Source organism: Pseudochaenichthys georgianus, chromosome 23, assembly GCF_902827115.2.
Source record: "Pseudochaenichthys georgianus chromosome 23, fPseGeo1.2, whole genome shotgun sequence".
In the NCBI taxonomy this organism is placed as follows: Eukaryota; Metazoa; Chordata; class Actinopteri; order Perciformes; family Channichthyidae; genus Pseudochaenichthys; species Pseudochaenichthys georgianus.
Window position 1 is genome coordinate 11,011,245 of NC_047525.1, and position 18,735 is coordinate 11,029,979.

Genomic DNA, 18,735 nt, shown 5'->3' on the forward strand with positions numbered 1-18,735 from the left:
ATCAAGTTTATTTATAAAGCACATTTTAAAACAACTTTCGGTCGCGCCAAAGTGCTGTACATGAACAAAAAATATACGGAACATATTGCAATTTGTAGCATTTAAGTTAAAAACAACAAATATAAAGGCAGACACAGTTAAAATACAAAATGAAAAATGTCATGCTCTGCTCACTTTTAAAAGGCCAGAGAGAAAAAGTGTGTTTTTAGAGAGGATTTAAAAGCACTCGGAATAGCCAAGGTTTCTACCACACTCACATGTGAATTATATTGAATGTCTGTGTGTGAAAATATGAAAACCAAACAATGTCTGGAGTTCAGCTTGAGAAGTTACTGACATAGTCATCTATCACAATTATTGTTCAATATTTCTTAAATGAAATACAGTGTCTAATTTGAAAGGAAAACCAGTTGCAATTTGATGAGTGAAAAGCAGGATTCCTGAGTGCTCACCTGCTACCTGCCCCCTCCTCCTGATCACCAGATTCACCTGGCCGTTCCTCGCCGCCCCGTGCATCAAGTCGATGACGTATCTGTGCGGCTTCCCCACCACCGGGATCCCGTCCACAAACAGCAGCTCGTCTCCGGGCCGCAGGCGTCCATCTAAATCGGCTGGACTCTTCTCGATGATCGCCCCTATCAAGATCTGTTATTACATGTAGAGTGTTACAAACAGGAAGTGGACCACAAAAGAAAAGTCTGTGAATATCACATGCAGTGGGAGTTAAAGTGTGTTGTTATACTGATCTGTAAATTACATGATTTAAATGTGGTTTTTGTTACTTTAACAGACAGAAAAAAGACACCAAAGCAGCCAGAGCCAGCACTCTCTCAGGGGTCAAAGGTCAGGGGTTAGGTGTGTGTGTGGTGGGTTAGAAAGGAGAAAATGACAGGGTTCCACGCCCATCGCCATACGAGCCTTCTCACACGCCTCCGGACTCACAGGCTGCCCCGCCTCGTCCCCGCCCAGCACCCTGAAACCAAAACCGGACTTCTGTCTGCGCAGGTGCACCTCCATGTCCTGGAACTCCACTCCTGAAGCATCACAGAGAATAAAGTCCTGTTCATTAAAATACTTTTCAGTGTATTGTTTTATAACAGTGTCCCTGCAGGGAGGAGGTTTTTACCTGAGGAGTCCACAGGGAAAATGGTCCTTGGTTGCCCGGGTTCTAGAAAAAAAAAAACGCAGGAAGAAAGCATAAACAAATGCACATTTAATGGACATACACTCACACCCACATTCACATGCATACAGCACACACACAATCCCCCATAATGGCTAGAATGAGGCAGAAACGCACTGCCTCAGCATTACTGTCACCACAGAATTTCAGCATCATCCATTAAAGTCAGGAAGTGCTTACAGCGTGTAATATACCCGTCCCTTATTTACAGTGCGAGGTGAGATGCAAGCAGTGATCTGCAATCATTGGCTTCACACAACACGATGATCTGCAAAGTAGCAAATTGAAAGCCAACTGCAGACAAGTGGCGCTGAATGAAAAATTGATTCCAATTGTTACTGTTTTAATCACACTGAGCGCTCTGCTGGGACTCAGCGGGAGGGGGAAAAAAATCATGAGAAGAGAAAGGAGGAATGACACAGCTGTTTCCACAGAAACCATATACTGTGCTTTTTAGAGAGATGGTGATTACAGGAGAACAATGAATATTTTAAACCATGCTTTTACTGTCAGAAATCCTGTCAACGGGATTTTCAGATTTCATTCACATCTCAAGATCCACTTCATAGCAGTTGTTAGCTTCCCATCATATACAAAAATATATATCAGCAGATAAGGTTTGCCTAATTGTTAAGAATTAGAATATTTTCTCTCCCTTTTTGTCTTTAGTCATTATTTTAGTTGCTGTTCTTTAACTTTGGCTTATACTTTTTCTTGTTCACTTACAATATCTTATGATGGAGGTCCAGAATAACTATATAAATAAAAATAAATCCACCTTTCTGAATAACATCCAAGCCTAAATATATGGAAACACGTGTTATTAGAAAACCGTTCCATTTACCAGGTGTAATACCTTATATCGGCCTGTCTTGAAATCATGAGGGAACATTAAAAAGGCTGGTTTATCCTAACAGAAAACATGTCTAACCATGCAGATAGTTTGGCTCTGTCTCTAAAAAATATCACCCACAATATCCACATCCCTTCCAAAATCATTGACTCTGGATAATCCAACAATGGGAACAGTTATGGGGACAAAAGTAGTTCCTCTGAATAAATACCCCCAAAATATCAGCTCAACCACTGCAGGCAGGCAGAAATGTTTTTTTAGCTAAATGCTGACATTAATGAAAAGGAAATGAACCAACATGTGCTGTGGAGTTTGATCCCCTGTGGCTGTGAAGCTGCCAAAAAGGTCACACTCTGCTTCACCCTCACCAACATGAGGGGATACGGAGCATTCCTCAAACCGGTCTTATACTATTCCCTGCTGAGCCTCATTAGAATCAACCCCTGACCTTTATTGAAAGGAAGACAAGAGTTACACTGAATCCAGGGCAGCAGCGGAGGTTGAGACGATGAGAGGTACAGAAAGACAGAGGTTTGATAAGGAGACTTTCTGACAGCCACGTCCTCTTGAATTAAACACCAGTCATCTCTGTAGAAACTTTTACTATTCCATGTGAGCTATGGCCACCTCAGAAGAAAGACCTCCACAAAAGCTCCACTCACTTTTTCTATGTGTAAATTAAATGTTTTCAAAATGGAGAATTTCTACTATTACATAAGGGGCCCTATTATGCTCACTTTCAGGTTCATATTTGTGTTCTGTGCCTGTACTCTGACATGTCCCCATGCTTTAATGTCAAAAAGCTCTTTATTTTTCTCATACTGTACACCTCTTTTCACCCTCTGTCTGAAACCAGAGCCCAGTCTGCCCATTTACATCCACTAAAACCTATATAAGACACTGCAGGAAAGGAAACCCTCCCCCAAAAAGCACAATAGGGCCCCTTTAATTAAGTATTAGGTATTTGCAGTATTTTTGACTACCTGAAGGCAGTGCAGTAACTACTAATTCAATAGTTTTTGGGCAACCTGTTTGGAGTTAATAAAATAAATTAAAACCTACACTTTTGGCATTAACATGAAAACACAAGTATACTAATTTTATTTCAGTTTGACTACTTTTATGCAAAAATAAATGCACCAATATTTATCCAGGGAATATGGAGAAGGCCTTGAAATGGCTGTATAGTCTCTAATGTTGGGAAATATAATCAAGATATTTATATAAACTAAATGAACTTGGACTCATGACCTCAGCATCCTCACTACAACCCTATATATGATTTAATATCAGATTATAATATTGATTATAATATTGATATATGCTGTCTCACTGAAACTTGGTTGAGACATGAAGAATATGTCAGCATAAATGAGGCCACTCCACCCAGCCATATCAACACTCATATTGCCCGAGTATTTACTTATCAATACTAAACCAAAATTAAATTATACCTCCTTTGAAAGCCTCGTTTTTAGTCTTACGCATCCGACCTGGAAAACTTTGCAGCCAATCTTATTTGTTACAGTGTACCGTGCACCAACAACTTTTGAAGTACTGTTACTAGACTACAAAGCATTAGTCAAAAGCTCTTGCAGCAGAAACCTATCTGTTAGTGCTATAGCCAAATGTAAGGAAGAGATTCCACCAATACTTAACTCGATAGCATGTCTGCATGTAAGGGAGGAAACTTATACAAAATGTACACCACCCCAAATTGATCATGTTGTTGATAGTGCTACAGATGCGCTGCGAATAAAATTAGACTCTGTTGCTCCTTTGAAAAAGAAGAAAATAAAACAACATAGATTAGCTCCATGGCATAATGCCGAAACCCGCAAAATAAAGCAAAAGTCGAGACAACTTGAAAGGATATGGCGTTCCACTAAACTTGAAGAATCTCGTTTAATTTGGCATATTACTCTCAATGAATATAAGAAAGCACTGCGTAAAGCGAGAGCAGCCTACTACTCTTCATTAATAGATGAGAATAAGAATAATGCAAGATTTCTTTTCAGCACTGTAGCCAGGCTGACAGAGAGCCACAGCTCGATTGAGCCTTCTATTCCCATAGCACTCAGTAGTAATGATTTTATGTGCTTTTTTAACGATAAAATTGTTACTCTTAGAAACAAAATAAATGACCTCTTGCCTTTGACCAGTATAGTGTTATCAACAGCTCCCGGAAACGTAAGTTCTAATATTACACTAGATAGTAAACTAGAATGCTTTTCAGCCATAAACCTTGAACAATTAAATTAAATTATTCTCTCTTCTAAACCATCAACGTGTATGTTAGACCCAATTCCAGCTAAGCTGTTGAAGGAAGTTTTTCCATTAATTAGCACTTCTTCATTAAATATTATGAATATGTCTTTATTATCAGGCTATGTTCCACAATCATTCAAAGTAGCAGTGATAAAACTGCTTCTTAAAAAGCACAACCTCGATCCAGAGGTTTTAGCCAACTATAGACCTATTTCTAATCTTCCGTTCCTCTCAAACATTCTTGAGAAAGCAGTCGCAAAACAGCTGTGTGATTACTTAAAAAACAATGATTTATTTGAAGATGTTCAGTCTGGCTTTAGAACACATCATAGCACAGAGACAGCTCTGGTTAAAGTCACAAATGACATTCTAATAGCCTCAGACAAGGGACTTGTCTCTATTCTTGTTTTGCTCGATCTCAGTGCTGCATTTGATACTATCGACCATGATATCCTATTGCAAAGACTAGAGCACTTAGTTGGCATAAAAGGAACTGCTTTAGGCTGGTTTAGGTCCTATCTATCTGAACGCTCTCAGTTTGTACTTGTCAACGATGAATCTTCCACGCAAACCAAAGTTAGCCATGGAGTGCCACAGGGCTCAGTGCTCGGACCTATTCTGTTCACATTTTATATGCTTCCATTAGGCAATATTATAAGGAATCATTCTGTAAACTTTCATTGTTATGCGGATGATACTCAACTATATTTTTCAATCAAGCCTGATGAAATTAATCATCTAAATAAAATTCAAGACTGCCTCAAGGACTTAAAAACGTGGATGACCTTACATGTTTTGATGTTAAACACGACCAAAACTGAAGTTATTGTACTTGGCCCGAAGAATCTACGAAACAAATTATCTAAAGATATATTAACTATGGATGGCATTAATTTGGCCTCCAGTGAGACTGTAAGGAATCTTGGTGTTATATTTGATCAGGATTTATCCTTTAACGCCCACATAAAATCAATTTCAAGGACCGCCTACTTCCATCTACGTAAGATTGCAAAAATCAGGCATATCTTGCCTCAAAACGATGCAGAGAAACTAGTCCATGCATTTGTTACTTCAAGGCTGGATTATTGTAACTCCTTATTATCAGGGTGTACCAAGAAGTCAGTCAAGTCGCTTCAGCCGATTCAAAATGCTGCAGCTCGTGTACTAACCAGAGTTAGGAAAAGGGACCACATTACTCCTGTTCTGGCTGCCTTACACTGGCTCCCTATAGAACACAGGATATAATTTAAAATTCTTCTTCTTGCCTACAAAGCCCTTAATGGGCAGGCGCCATCTTACCTTAAATAACTCATTATACCCTACTGTCCTACTAGGGCATTGCGTTCCAAGAATGCAGGGTTGTTGGTTGTTCCTAGAGTCTCTAAAAGTACAATGGGAGCCAGAGCCTTTTCTTATCAAGCTCCACATTTGTGGAATCAGCTTCCAGTTTGTGTTCGGGCGGCAGACACCCTATCCGTTTTTAAGAGTGCGCTTAAGACCAAACATTTGGACTACCTATGTTGCAAATGTATTATCTTTTCAATTTACACACGGCATCTATTGCACGTCTTTCCGTCCTGGGAGAGGGATCCCTCCTCTGTTGCTCTCCCTGACGTTTCTCCCATTTTTCCCTTTAAACTGTGGGTTTTCTCCGGAAGTTTTTCCTTGTACGATGTGAGGGTCTAAGGACAGAGGGTGTCATATTGTCATACTGATATTCTGTACAAACTGTGAAGTCCACTGAGACAAATGTAACATTTGTGATATTGGGCTATATAAATAAACATTGATTGATTGAACCCTGCATACCAATCAATCAATGTGTATTTATATAGCCCAATATCACAAATGTTATACCAACATCAAAAAAGCACATTTAGTAGTTTTCCACTGCCAAAAGTTCCAGAGTTTTGATGATGCATCCCGATGATCATAAAAAGAAGACATCTCTTTCCACATTTGACAAGTCAGAGGATGGTAATACTGCTGGCACCAAAGGATTTAGTCTTAATAAATCAGCTTCTGCACAGAGTGTTTATTCATGAACACATCTTGTTTATCTTTGTTTACGCTGTAAACTGGCAGGGTTTCAATATCATGATGTAAAGATCCTTCCAGTCGGTAAAAAGGCTGAGCTGATGGCAGCTTGTGTGTGTGTGTTGTGAGGCTTGTGTGCTCATTTTAACGGGACGAGATAAAGAGATAATAGGAGGAATTAATAGCTGCAAATGGCAATAGAGAAATAAATCTGCAAAATGCTTGTAAAACTGAGGAATAAAATTAGCAACATATCTCTTAGATTAAAATACTGTATATGCTTATTATAGTTTATTACAATCTGTTTATTTTTTATGCACGTATTTTCCTATTCCTGCAATTTTGTATCTAATGCACTATTTTATGTATTTTCTTGTTTAGCATATCCAGGGTTCTTACACCTTTTCCAAAGTCAAATTCAAGCACATTTCAAGCATTTTCAAGGTGCATTTTCAAGCTTTTCAAGCATCTTACAGCTGTTGTAAATTACTTATTTATATACACATACTTATACTCAAATGATTATTTCCCTACCTCACATTAAATCAGATGTTCTTTATGCTATAAACAACCAAATGTGTGTTTCATAATAGCATTCTACATGAGGATGACAAATTAAAGAAAATAAAACTAAGTTTAATATTTCAAAATGAGTAAACCATCTGTAAGTAGACTGGGCATCCCATATAACCTGGCTTGAGCCAATATAAAATAATCAGCCAAATAACTTTTCAATACATTATTGATTACTATTTCTGAGGTACTTTTGGGTTGGCAGTAAACATAAGTCAGAGGTAAACCGTGTACTTCTACTCCACTACATGTATTTAATCCCTTTAGTTACTTTACAGATGTGTTGTTAAATCAGACTTTAGTTCCACCTGGAGTAAATTCACAAGGTACCCTGCAGCAGAGTCCTGCACCCGCGGGTACCCGACGGGTGACCCGCAAAAAAAGTGATTCGCGAGTGGTATTTTTTCAAACCCTTTTTTCCGGGTTCGGTTCTGGGTAAAACAAAGATGATGCGGGTCGGGTCAAGGGTGTTGCATAATAAATATATTACAATTATAATAATTTAGTTGAGTGTTTCAATACAGCATTTTCAATAACACTTCCTCAAGAGCGAAATCCAACGTCTAGAACTCTAATGTTGCATGGTGAGTCAAAACTAAGTTGTAGTTGTGCATATGACATTTTATAATCCCTTTTTCGATGTGCAGCTTCCAAAGTGAACAACAAAAAGGAATCTGTAACTCAATGCGTGTTTGTGTGTGTTAGAGAAAGTAGTGATGAATCGTCACTACTCCACCTTCCAATGAGTGCACCGTCAGTGTTTGTCACAATGCTACCCCGGCAGTACAGTCTCTGGTACTTACGCCTACTCTCATAGATTGCCCTGGACTTCTCATAAAGGTCAAAGGGGTCAGGTTTAGCCAGGGCCTCGGAGGCTGAGTCTGGGACCGAGGCCCTGTGAAGATGGTGTGTTGGGAAGGGGGCGTTGTGGGGGATAACTGGGGCTGACAGGCTGGTCTGAGCGGGGCTGCCCTGGCCCTGCTGGGACTCCCACTGCTCCAGCACCTGCAAAGCACAGCGGCATGATGGGTAAATGTTTCACTACCAACTTCCCCCTTTGTAACACAAGGTTTTAGCTCGGTGACCTTGATTACAACACTAAAAACTTAGTTAGCTTTATGACTTTATGACCGTTTGCTAATCCCCACCACTCTTAGCTACCGTTGCTCCTCCTGTCCAACCTTCTCTTCTCACAAAGCACACGAGCAGTTTAAGATGGTCGCCGATCTACTCAGAATTTGCGTTGTATTTCGATTTTTCATTAGAAGCAGAAGCAGGATCCTCACTTTAAGCTGGATGCCAACGCTAAATATAGCAAGATTGTTTAAAAATGAATTATCTAGTTTTCAGCAGATTTGTTTAAAAATGAATAGCCTTCGAAAAGGACTTTTAATATTCACCAGGCTTCATACAGTACATCATGAAATGCTAAATAATTGAGGCTAAATCTTGCAGGGGAAATATCACCATCCTCACCAGCTGACGACACAGCCGCAGCATTGCTCTTGTATACTGTACAGCTAGTTAGCTCTAGTGTATTATTATTTATATAAAATCTCATTTTAACATAATTATGGATGATTTGGATGCTCATTATAGAATATCATATTTGACATGCAACACAGTGCATTATAATAGATGTAGTACATTTATTTCTGACTGGAAAAGGGGATTTGTAAATGGACGGCATTTACAGGCAGCAATGTGAGTTCGTAAGCTAATTACATGTCCTTCGCCTGTTGAAATGAATAACACCAGGTTAGCTAATCAAGTTAGCCAGGCATGCTAACGTTTATTTGATCTTTAAGCCAATAAACACATTGTTCAATACAATTCTTAGCTTTGTTTGTGCCTGTTTTTTAACAACTTATTGTCCCATTATTGTTTTGGAAATGAAGAGAAAGCTTGACAGGCTGCATAGTTATGAACGCTAAGCTATGATTGGACAAACTAGACATTGGGGGGTGGGGTTTAGCAAACAGTCAATTCATGTTCAACAGGTGGTAAGTCAGAAAGTTAGTTAGGTTAGTTCTTGAAACAAGCAGCCTTTAAATCTCAGGGTATATGGAGGATGTGTGTATGGAGAGGAAAACATATATAATAAGGTGAAAAACAGATAAATATGACCTTCATTTGGTTGGGAATTAGAGGATGACAGCATGATGTTCATATGATCCTACTGGCCAGTGAATTGGCATTTCTGTTTTATAAGGTGATAATAATTGTATTTTATATCCACTCGACATTTGTTTAATCCAGAAACACATTGGTTAATGTGCTGCCGAGTGTTTGAGGTGACACTGGCAGATTTGACCACACCAGTCACTCAGTGTCAGTCTCGATGTGTCAGATAAGTCAGGCTGCTCGAGTCACAGCCTGACACAAAGCAGATCCAAGAATCAAGATGTCATATAAAGTGTGAGAGACGGATCCGGAGGGTGCCACGGCCTTTTTGAAAGTGAGACGGCGAGACTGACTGCATATGGCTCGCTTTGATATTGAGAATTATACGGCTTCTGGTTCAAGATGTACCGAGAATAAATAGACGCTTCATAAAAGCTCCAGGACGGAATCAAAAGTGCTTCCTCTCTTTGTGGTTTCTTTGGAGTCTGCTATTGATGTGAAGCACGTCTGCACAGAGCAGGCTGTTGAGACGGGGGACCTTGTTAAGGCTGAGATTAGACTCCTGCATCTCTCTTTCTCCTTCTATACGTGTCTTTGTGTTTGATTAAGACAGTTGAGGCAGGAACACTTTAGCTGTAATCTAGCTGGTCAGATCAATGGAGGACACTGCAGGCAGGTCTCCTTTATAACACAACATTATAGGATAGAGACACCTGCTCCGACGCTAAGTGACTAGATTTGACTGACAAACTTGATAAGCTCATTTGCAAATAAGAACTCTGCGGAGCGGCAGGCGGAGCTCAACTGTAGGTCGATATGACAATTAGGCGATTCCCTGTCTTCCCTTATTAGTCAAATTATTCCATATTTCATTCTCAGAGCTGCAGAAGTGTTCTTGTAACAAATGATAGCCAATTAAACTGAGAGTGAACTCTGGTGTGCGTGGGGTAGAGCAGCGGGGGGAGAGGGGCCGAGCGGGGTGAGGCAGCTAACAAATGAACACTGGGGGGGTGAAGAGAGACAGAGAGAGAGAGAGAGATGGGAACAGACAAGACGGAGAAAGAGACTCTGCATTCCGTCTGCAACTTTGTGACTTTCAAAGCTTTCCCCCTCAGTGCCCAGAATTACAATTATTCTGAGGGAGATACAAAGATGATCAGGGAGCAGGACGGGTGAGGAGAATGTTAGGTGCGTTGAAATGTACAGGATGAATGTTTAAGGTGATGTAAGTTAAATGTGGAGTGGGGACAACATGAGCCGAGGTCAGCGCTGGGAGGACGTCCACGCATGAAACGGATTACACACACACACACACACACACACAGAGAGAAACAAAGAAAGATGGGTGCGTGTGCAGGCATGTAAGTGTGACAAACACACAGAGACAAAGGGAATCTGATCTAAGAGGATGTCGGGTGGATAGAGTTTGTAGCGTGCCCACAGGGACAGCAGATGATACTAAAGTCGAGTATTTATGGTGGCAGCAGAAGAGGCCGGGTGCAAGTTCGCAGAAAGGCAACATGAGGGTTTTTAGCTTGACATGACAAAAGGAACACAATGGCAAGGTGATGGGGGGGGGGGGGGGGGGGCTACTATGAAAGTGCAAAAAGCTTTTGAAAAATGGTTAGAAAAAGATGATACAAGAGGGATGAATGTATATGGGTCATGCCAAAGCAGTTAGTACAGAGGCTTAGCAGCACTTTAGCTGTAGCATTATTCAATTGCCCTCAGAGCTGGTGACCCTGATGGCACTGACTCGGGTTATGTGATGTTACGAGGTGGACACTTGACCTTTTTTGAATCCTGTGACGATAAAGAGGAATATTAAGGGCTAGCTATTGTAAAAGGCATGGACACATAGTGGATCATCAGTGGAGTTAGTACAGCGAGGGAGGGGTTGACAAGCCATTAAGACATCTTACAAATGAGTCAAATAAAGAGATTACAGTCTGATTAGGACATGTGTTATGCATACTGCAGCCATTTGAAGTTAGAATTGTTTATTAATGATTAAGAAGCAGACAGTCCGAGTTCTGGGGGCTGGTGGATGTTACCTGCTTGGGGGTCTTCCAGGGTGAATAGTGACCTGCAATGTTGAGAGAACAAAAAGGTGCTTTAGACTGAAAAAGATGGATGAATAGATCATGAGAAGCGCGGTTGGATTTGAGCAGCAAAAGCCGATTTCAGTTGGTTTATGGGGATTACAAGATGAATAAAAAAAACGTTATCAACATAATTACAGATAAACCAAAAGAAAATAAGAATAGGATGAGGAAATGACAAAGAAAAACACAACTCAAACGGCGTAGAAGGATGAAGCAGAAGATAGCAAGTAGATATCTTTAAGGCAGCAACAGATTGCGAAGTTAGAAAGATAACAATGTAGAGAAGACACAGGATGATGTCGTGTCATTGTTAAGATGATCGTGATAACATGACACACAGTGATCGACAGGTGGCATTGATGACATGAAGGAAAGACTTTAAAAGCAGCGATGATGTCATCTTTTCCAACAGGGGTAAGGATTATTTGGAATGAGTTATTTTGGGATTTATATTAAAGAGATGTTTTCTATTAGTAAAGAAGAAAATCACCATAATGAATATCATGATATTAAAAGCGCATTAACAAATGTTTTGGCAACTAGGGGGAAGCAGCTCAGTGTTGATCCTGTAAGTCCACCCACATATTGATGACGATGGACGGTTTGCTAAATGTACAATTTGGCCCAAATGTTTGCTATGTCAGATTTGTTGTGTGTTATGCTAGTAACATTGAATGTTTCCTTTTGACCCCAAAAAGGGCTGAATAATGAAGACAATTCAGCCTAACCGTGAAATAACAACTTCCGGGTTCATCACATGATGCAATTGAGCGCAAACGTACTTTTTCCTGAAGATATTCAAAAAGAGAAATCTGTAAATCCCTTGAGTGACATCACTTGAGGAAGTAGTACCAACAAAAACCTGTAAACAGACTTCGGTTAAACAGGTTCATTTGAGCGTTTTCACTAAGTATACTAATGAGAGCAGTAGGAAACCAAGGGTGTCATGTGATCCATTCGTTTATGAAAATATCAGCATTTGTGGGTATACTTTATTGTCACTGCTTAAAAAGCGGGTTTTGAAAATGGAACCACTTTACCAGGTAAAAGCCACATACTCTCATTTTCCCATTCATCTCACTTTGACCTTTAAAAACACATTTGTTGTTTACAACATTGTTCAAGCACAACACCCAGAAATCTAACTCGGTTGATGAAAGAAAACAATCAGTAGAAACAACAACAGCAGCCGCAGCTGACATTAGTACACGCACGCACAAATACAGATTAATGAAACGTATGCTGCAGCTGTTTTTATAGTCAAAGTCACAGGAGCATGTAGAACACGAGGCACACACTCCGTCTCCCTGAATCCCTGCCACAGTCTGGGAAGCTTACGCAAACAAACGGATCAAATGATGGGGTGAACGCTCCAAATATGCGTTCGTGGTGTTGCCGTGGCGAGACTCCAATCACACAGTAAAAACATTCGTCTCACTGAGCCGCCGATGGAATAGCAACAACATTAACAATAGCAACACAAAGACATTCAGCAATGTTTTGCAGCTTCTCAGTCAACAAAGATTTCAATACAGAGGATTGTTGCTTCAATGAAAGCCCTCCCAAGCAGGAAAAGAAGCAACCACAGAGCAGAGTGTGTGACAGCACCTGAGCCGTGTGCACAGACAGAGAGGAGGAGCTCTACAGGCATCGCTGACCGAGGTGATCCTCAGGGCAGAGCTGCTGTTGACTCAGGCGTGTCAGACATTTACTTGGAGGGTGGCAGAATGCCCCATGGGTAAAAGTTAGAAGTGTAAAGAGACTGAAGGAGAGACTAACGGTCGAAGAGGCTTTTTTTTGCTTCGGAAGATTCCCTAATGTAGTGAAATGACTTGGAAGTACTTCAGTTGCAGCCATGATGAGAGCTGTTCTCTAGGTGATAGGGAAGGAGCTTCAATGTTAAGAAAATACTGTCCCACAATTCCACGGGCCCAAACATTCAAAGTGATGCACCATTAGGCCCTTCATAGAAAATACAGATCGAGACCAGCAATGCTAATCATGAACGTTCCTGGTGCTTATTGAGAATATTAATTATGCAGTAGGCTGTCTTACCGAAGTGCTTATACGTTTTGAACTTTTAAACAAGATGTTAAACCAAAATACGAACTTCGGACCTAACTGTTGAAAAGAGGATCAAATAAAGTCATCAAGTTTGACAGAGTTGTGTGTTGTTATCTTGAGACAACCTATCAAGTAATGCATGTATTGCATAAGTTGTTATTTATTTAAAATCGAGTGGACCTGATTTGTTGTGGCTATTCGACCGCAGCCCGAGAGAACGAGCGAGAGTGAAAGGAGCTGTCCGTGGTGCTGAAAGTCTATGAGTGTTATCCTTTCGTAAGACCAGGAGGGGTGAGTGTCTCGCTTATTCAAGCCCCCTAATAAGAAGAGACACGTCTCTAAGTTCATAGAGAGTGATCTTTGTTTCACCCCCCCACCTCAGCCCTTAGCAGGTTATACTGGCTGGGATTGGTTAAGGGCGTTAGGTTAAAAAGTGTTTTCAAATTTAAATGTAGAGAATTAAATAAAGCAAAAAATATTAAATATGAATCATTAATCAAACAATATATTAATTTAAAGCAGATTAAAGTTAAAACTAAAACGGTAGAAGACAATATATCTAAATTAAAAACTGAAATTGATCAATTAAACCAGGAATCATTATATAATATTCATACAACATCTGAAATAGATCAACGAGGCAACTTGGCTCAAGCCATTAAAACCAACCAAAAGCAAATTCAAAGTAAATTCATCAAATGTATAAAAAATCAAGAAGGTTGTATTGTGTATAATGAAAAACAGAAATGAGAAGTGATAAGAGATTTATGTTTTGAAGCATATAAAAAAATAGACATTGAAACGGACTGTGTTAAAACTCTGTTGGGAACAATCCCTCCGTACAACATCCAAGAATTTGATTTCCTTCTCGGTGAGATTAGAAAAGATGAGGTGATCCAGGCGGTGAAAGAGCTGAATGTTGGTAAGAGCCTCGGTCCTGATGGCCTGCCCACTGAGTTTTATCAACTATTATCTGATGATGTTTTAAACTTACTGACCTCTATGTTTAATGAAGGTCTCAGCAGTGGATTCATGTTATGAAGGTGTCTTGACTCTACTATATAAAAAAAACTATGAAACCGATATAGATAATTACAGACATTTAACTATAATGAATACTCATTATAAGATACTAGCAAAAATAATAATGAATAGATGAACAGATATATTAGATAAAATAATAGATAAGGAACAAACATGTGTTATAAAAGGTCGCCTTATGTGGGACAACTTATCAATTTTAAGAGAAATCATAAATAAGCCAAAAGAAGAAAAAGTTTTTTTTATTATTGGACTTGATCAAAAAAAAGCCTTCGACTATTTATCCAGAGATTACTTATGGTCGGTGATGAAGGCCTACGGATTTCCTGAAGCCTTCATAAACATGATTAAGTGTCTGTATTTTAAATCTTACGTCTGTGTAAATGTAAACGGTGTGTTGACAAATGCATTCCATGTTGAGAGAAAGGTTAAGCAGGGCTGCCCTCTAAGCGCAGCTCTGTACGTGCTAGCCATGAGTCCATTCATTAAAATAATAAACAATGACAGGTTCATATCAGGAACACCAGTTGGCCATGCGCCCAAAATAACTGCCATCGCCTATCTAGACGATGTCACTGTTATAATAAAAAACCAACAGGAAATGGATGTTCTAACAAACCACCTAAACCTATATGAATTGGCATCAGGAGCTAAATTAAACCACAACACAACCGAAGGTGTTTGGATCGGCACCGACGATGCCAAATGCGACAAACATTCAAGTGAAAAAAGAAATTAAAATACTTGCAATAACTATTTGTAGCGACAACTGTGCTGAACTCAATTGGGAGAACAAACTAAGTGAAGTCAAAGAACAAGTTAAACACTGGGAGAATAAAAATACAAATTATAAATCAAGAATAAACATAATAAAATCATTCATACTTAGCAAGATCCTTTTTCTAGCAAACATCTTCCCCCCACCAGCCCAAATAATTATGCAATTAAACAAACAGTGTGTCAATTTGGTGTGTGGTACAACAAGGGAGGTTGCTAAACGTAACTTGTTATTTAATGGAAGAAAAGAAGAGGCAGAGCTAGAAATAGACCCCATTATAAATTAGTTTATGGTGACTTCACAACTGAAGTTCAACATTTAGGGACTGATTGGATCGGACTACCGAATAGAGTAATTTTTAAAATGATAAACGATTTTAAATATGGAGGTGTTACAGCATACAAAAACCTAACACCTGACGAAGGTAACGAAGTCTTGACATTAGAGACGTGAGGTGGCTGATATCAGAGCTGTGGTTTCATGGCGCTGCTATGTTAAAACTAAAACATGTCCCATGGTTAACTGTGAGGAGGAGGACGAGACTTTACAGCACCTCCTCATGGACTGCTATGAGCCCAGGAGGTGTGGTCGCTCCTACGGGGCATCGGTTTAGAGTTCAATGTAGAATATATCTCAATCATGTATTGCATTCTGGATGAGGGGATGGACAATAAACACAGGGAACTTTTTCAGCTGGTAATTTGTATAACATGTATGAACATCTGGAAAACAAGGTGCAAAAGGATACTAAATCAGACGATCATAAACAGTGGCACCATCGTGAAACAAATACTTACTGAACGAAGGAGAAGAAAAACCCTGGACAAATCCCAGACTCAGCCATGGGGCATTTTGAGTCTGTGACCGAACTGAGTCTCATTGGAATATAAACGTGCTTTCTTTATGTTATTTATATATGTATTCATTGTGTGTTATTTGTATTATAAATGTAACTTTTGTATATCATGTACTGCCCAAATAATATAAAATAAAGTTTTCTAAAAAAGAAAAAAAGAAAAAAGAGTTAAGGGTGTTAAGGGCTTTCAATTTCTACCCCTAACTCCAATTAAAGAGGTTTTTACTGGGGAATGTTTCCAGATAGCTTTTGTGCTCCGGTTGTGCCAAACAACAAAACAGAATGGCATACACTAACAACCATTTGACACACATAAAGCTTCATTTGTTCACTGATTGAAAATCACAATCTCCTTAATTTCAATGGGAAGATAATACTAGCCCTTCAATTAAATGAGCCTATGATGACACTAGAATCGATGGGGCTGCGCATGAATCTTTTATCTCTATGTTATGAGGGAGGCTGGCAGCGTCAAACAACATCCATAGCAGAAAACCGATTCTATCCACTTCGATTCAAATGCCATTTCCATGTTAGCCCAATGTGATCAGAAAACACATTGTCATAGTAGCTGTGTGCAAACCAAAGGATTTAGCAAGGCACACGATGGAACACGCATGATATTAAAGCTCAAAATAGCACAATGGATTAGACCACGCTCAGGCAATCACCGGGTAATCACTCCATGTCATTAAAACTCAAATAAGAGCGCTTGATTTGCTACTGCTCCCACACGCAGGGAGGAGGTGCTGCTTTGATTTGATATCAATGGCAGCGAGGCCAAACACAATTAGCTTTGTTTAACCCTTTCTGCTCTGATCTAATCTCCGCATGTCATCCATCATGCTCCAGGCTCCTTGGCTGTCTCCCTGGAGGCGCCCGGACGGGTATCGATCCCCGACTGGCAGCTCCTCAGGTTTGCCGGGGGAAAGAGCTGTAAGTGTGAACATGGCCGACAGTCTGCGGTGCACTGGCAGGGAGCCAAAGTCATCACTCTCCTGCTATCTCCTCCCTTTCCATTCCTCTCTTCTTTGTTTCCAACTATTCTATCTTGCACGAACACTTCCGATGAATCACTGTCTCGTTACACAGCGATTCCCTGGGAGGCTGGAGGAGGCTCACTGAATCAAACCCGCCTTCTTCTTTTCTTCCTCTACAAAGCAGACCTTCACCTGCGGCCTGCACGCTTCTCAGAGCGACCTCTGGTCCGACACACGACCAATCTGAGGTGAAACCAGGCTGCTGATACATGAGGTGCATTCTACTCACCGTGCTACTAGAAAGGGGAGTCTGCGCAAGTGTGCAAAATGCAGCCTTGGGATGTATGTGATAAAGAGCTGTTCCTGGCTGGTGTGTAGGTGTGTGAATCAAACCATGTGGCTCTTGTGAGTGGGTAGGCAGGCGGCAGTGAGGGAGGATGTTAGCGGAAAGCTAAATGAACGAGCGAACATGTGAACGAGCACAAAGTCTCGGCTCAGCTAATTACAGCCCTGTGTGTCTGCTGGTGTGGCACAGCCCGCTAATGGTCTAGATAGCCACTAATGAGCCACTCAAATGTAAGGCATGGCTACATATCATAACTATAATACAAATGGGAGGCTTTCAAGCTGGTGTGGCTGAAATGACAGGATGGTTTGATCATGAATGGCTCATTGTTTGGACGGTGCACTGGCCGTCAGCTTGACAGTCAGGCCTCTCCTTGCATGGCGAGTTCTTTGGGAGTCATGACACATGCCGGGGGAAGACAGTTAAAAACTAAAAAAATTGTCCAGCGAAAAATATCCACATCTTTAGGATACCACAGCATAAAGGTCAGCCAGGTATTTTATGGAATACACTTATTTGCCTTCTTCTCGAGGGTCTCCATTTGAGACAATCAATAGCATTCTTAGCTTAAGGATGGAGGAGGGGGAAACAGTTAGCCAGGCTCTTCACAAAATAACTTAAATAAAAAATATTTATTTATTTCTGTCTTCTCTGGAAATATTATTGAGAAACTTTTATGTTGTTTCTTCCCCAAAATCTTTTAAGCGAGAGAGCAGATCTCATGTGAGGATGGTGACACAGACTGTAAAAGCAAGAGCAGCAAGCACACCACTTTTCTTCACGATTGTCTTTGTGGTTGATGATGATGATAACTGTCTCAGAGTGCTGGTGGTAATGATGTATTGATGCCTAAAAGCAACATGTACTCTGCATTACTACAAAAACCTGCTGCAGCTCTCTTCGTCCCTCTACTGTGTCCATGACAACATCAAAGTAAGCAAGCCAACTCTCTCCGTTTTTAATTCACACTCTTTTTTTCTTCCGTTTAAACATCACTTCTGAATCCATTTCCAAACGTCTCCCGTTCTTTTGTTGAGACCTGTAATTATGATGAAGCTCAATCTGAGAACCTTTTTCGCCTCCAACCCTTTGTGATCCCTGATGCTGGACATTTGGAGTGTATCGCCATAGCAACAGCTCCCAAAAAATAGCCATAACAGTATTGTTGGGTAGTGGGAGTAATGGCGGCGCTATCGCTGTCAAAACCTCCTTTACTCCTTGAGACCAGATGCACACCGCCATTCAAAACAAAACTCTGTCATGCAGCAATACGCACGTTGGCACACTTTGAAACGTAGTCAGCGTTCCTTCAACCCTACGCTGCAGATTGCGTTTTCAGTCAAAGTGATGAGAAATGCTCGCTCCCTGAACTCACAAGTCGGAGGAGACAGTGCCAAAGAAATGAGCGTAACAGTTGTTTGGATTTAAGTGGGTCGCCTCTATCCGTGCTACACTGACCAATGAGCACAAGCACTTAAAAGCCAGCTCAATTAGCCCGTGTGGGCAGAATCCAGCGGTCTGAGGGAG

The 18,735-nt window shown here is 40.4% G+C and overlaps 1 protein-coding gene across 4 annotated transcripts in view; it reads right to left on the reverse strand.

The window, feature by feature from the left end:
- magi2a (membrane associated guanylate kinase, WW and PDZ domain containing 2a) overlaps nt 1-18,735 on the reverse strand; it is a 241,919-nt gene that overhangs the window by 18,793 nt on the left and 204,391 nt on the right. For 2 of the 4 annotated variants that reach the window (XM_071201833.1, XM_034112516.1), the window contains exons 11-15: nt 11,093-11,124; nt 7,718-7,919; nt 1,127-1,168; nt 919-1,034; nt 453-645 (exon numbers count right to left, since the gene is read on the reverse strand). In XM_071201833.1, coding sequence (XP_071057934.1) covers nt 453-645; nt 919-1,034; nt 1,127-1,168; nt 7,718-7,919; nt 11,093-11,124 — 585 coding nt within the window. The remainder of the gene's footprint in view (nt 1-452; nt 646-918; nt 1,035-1,126; nt 1,169-7,717; nt 7,920-11,092; nt 11,125-18,735) is intronic. The other 2 variants (XM_034112517.1, XM_034112520.1) reach the window with 2 other exon arrangements.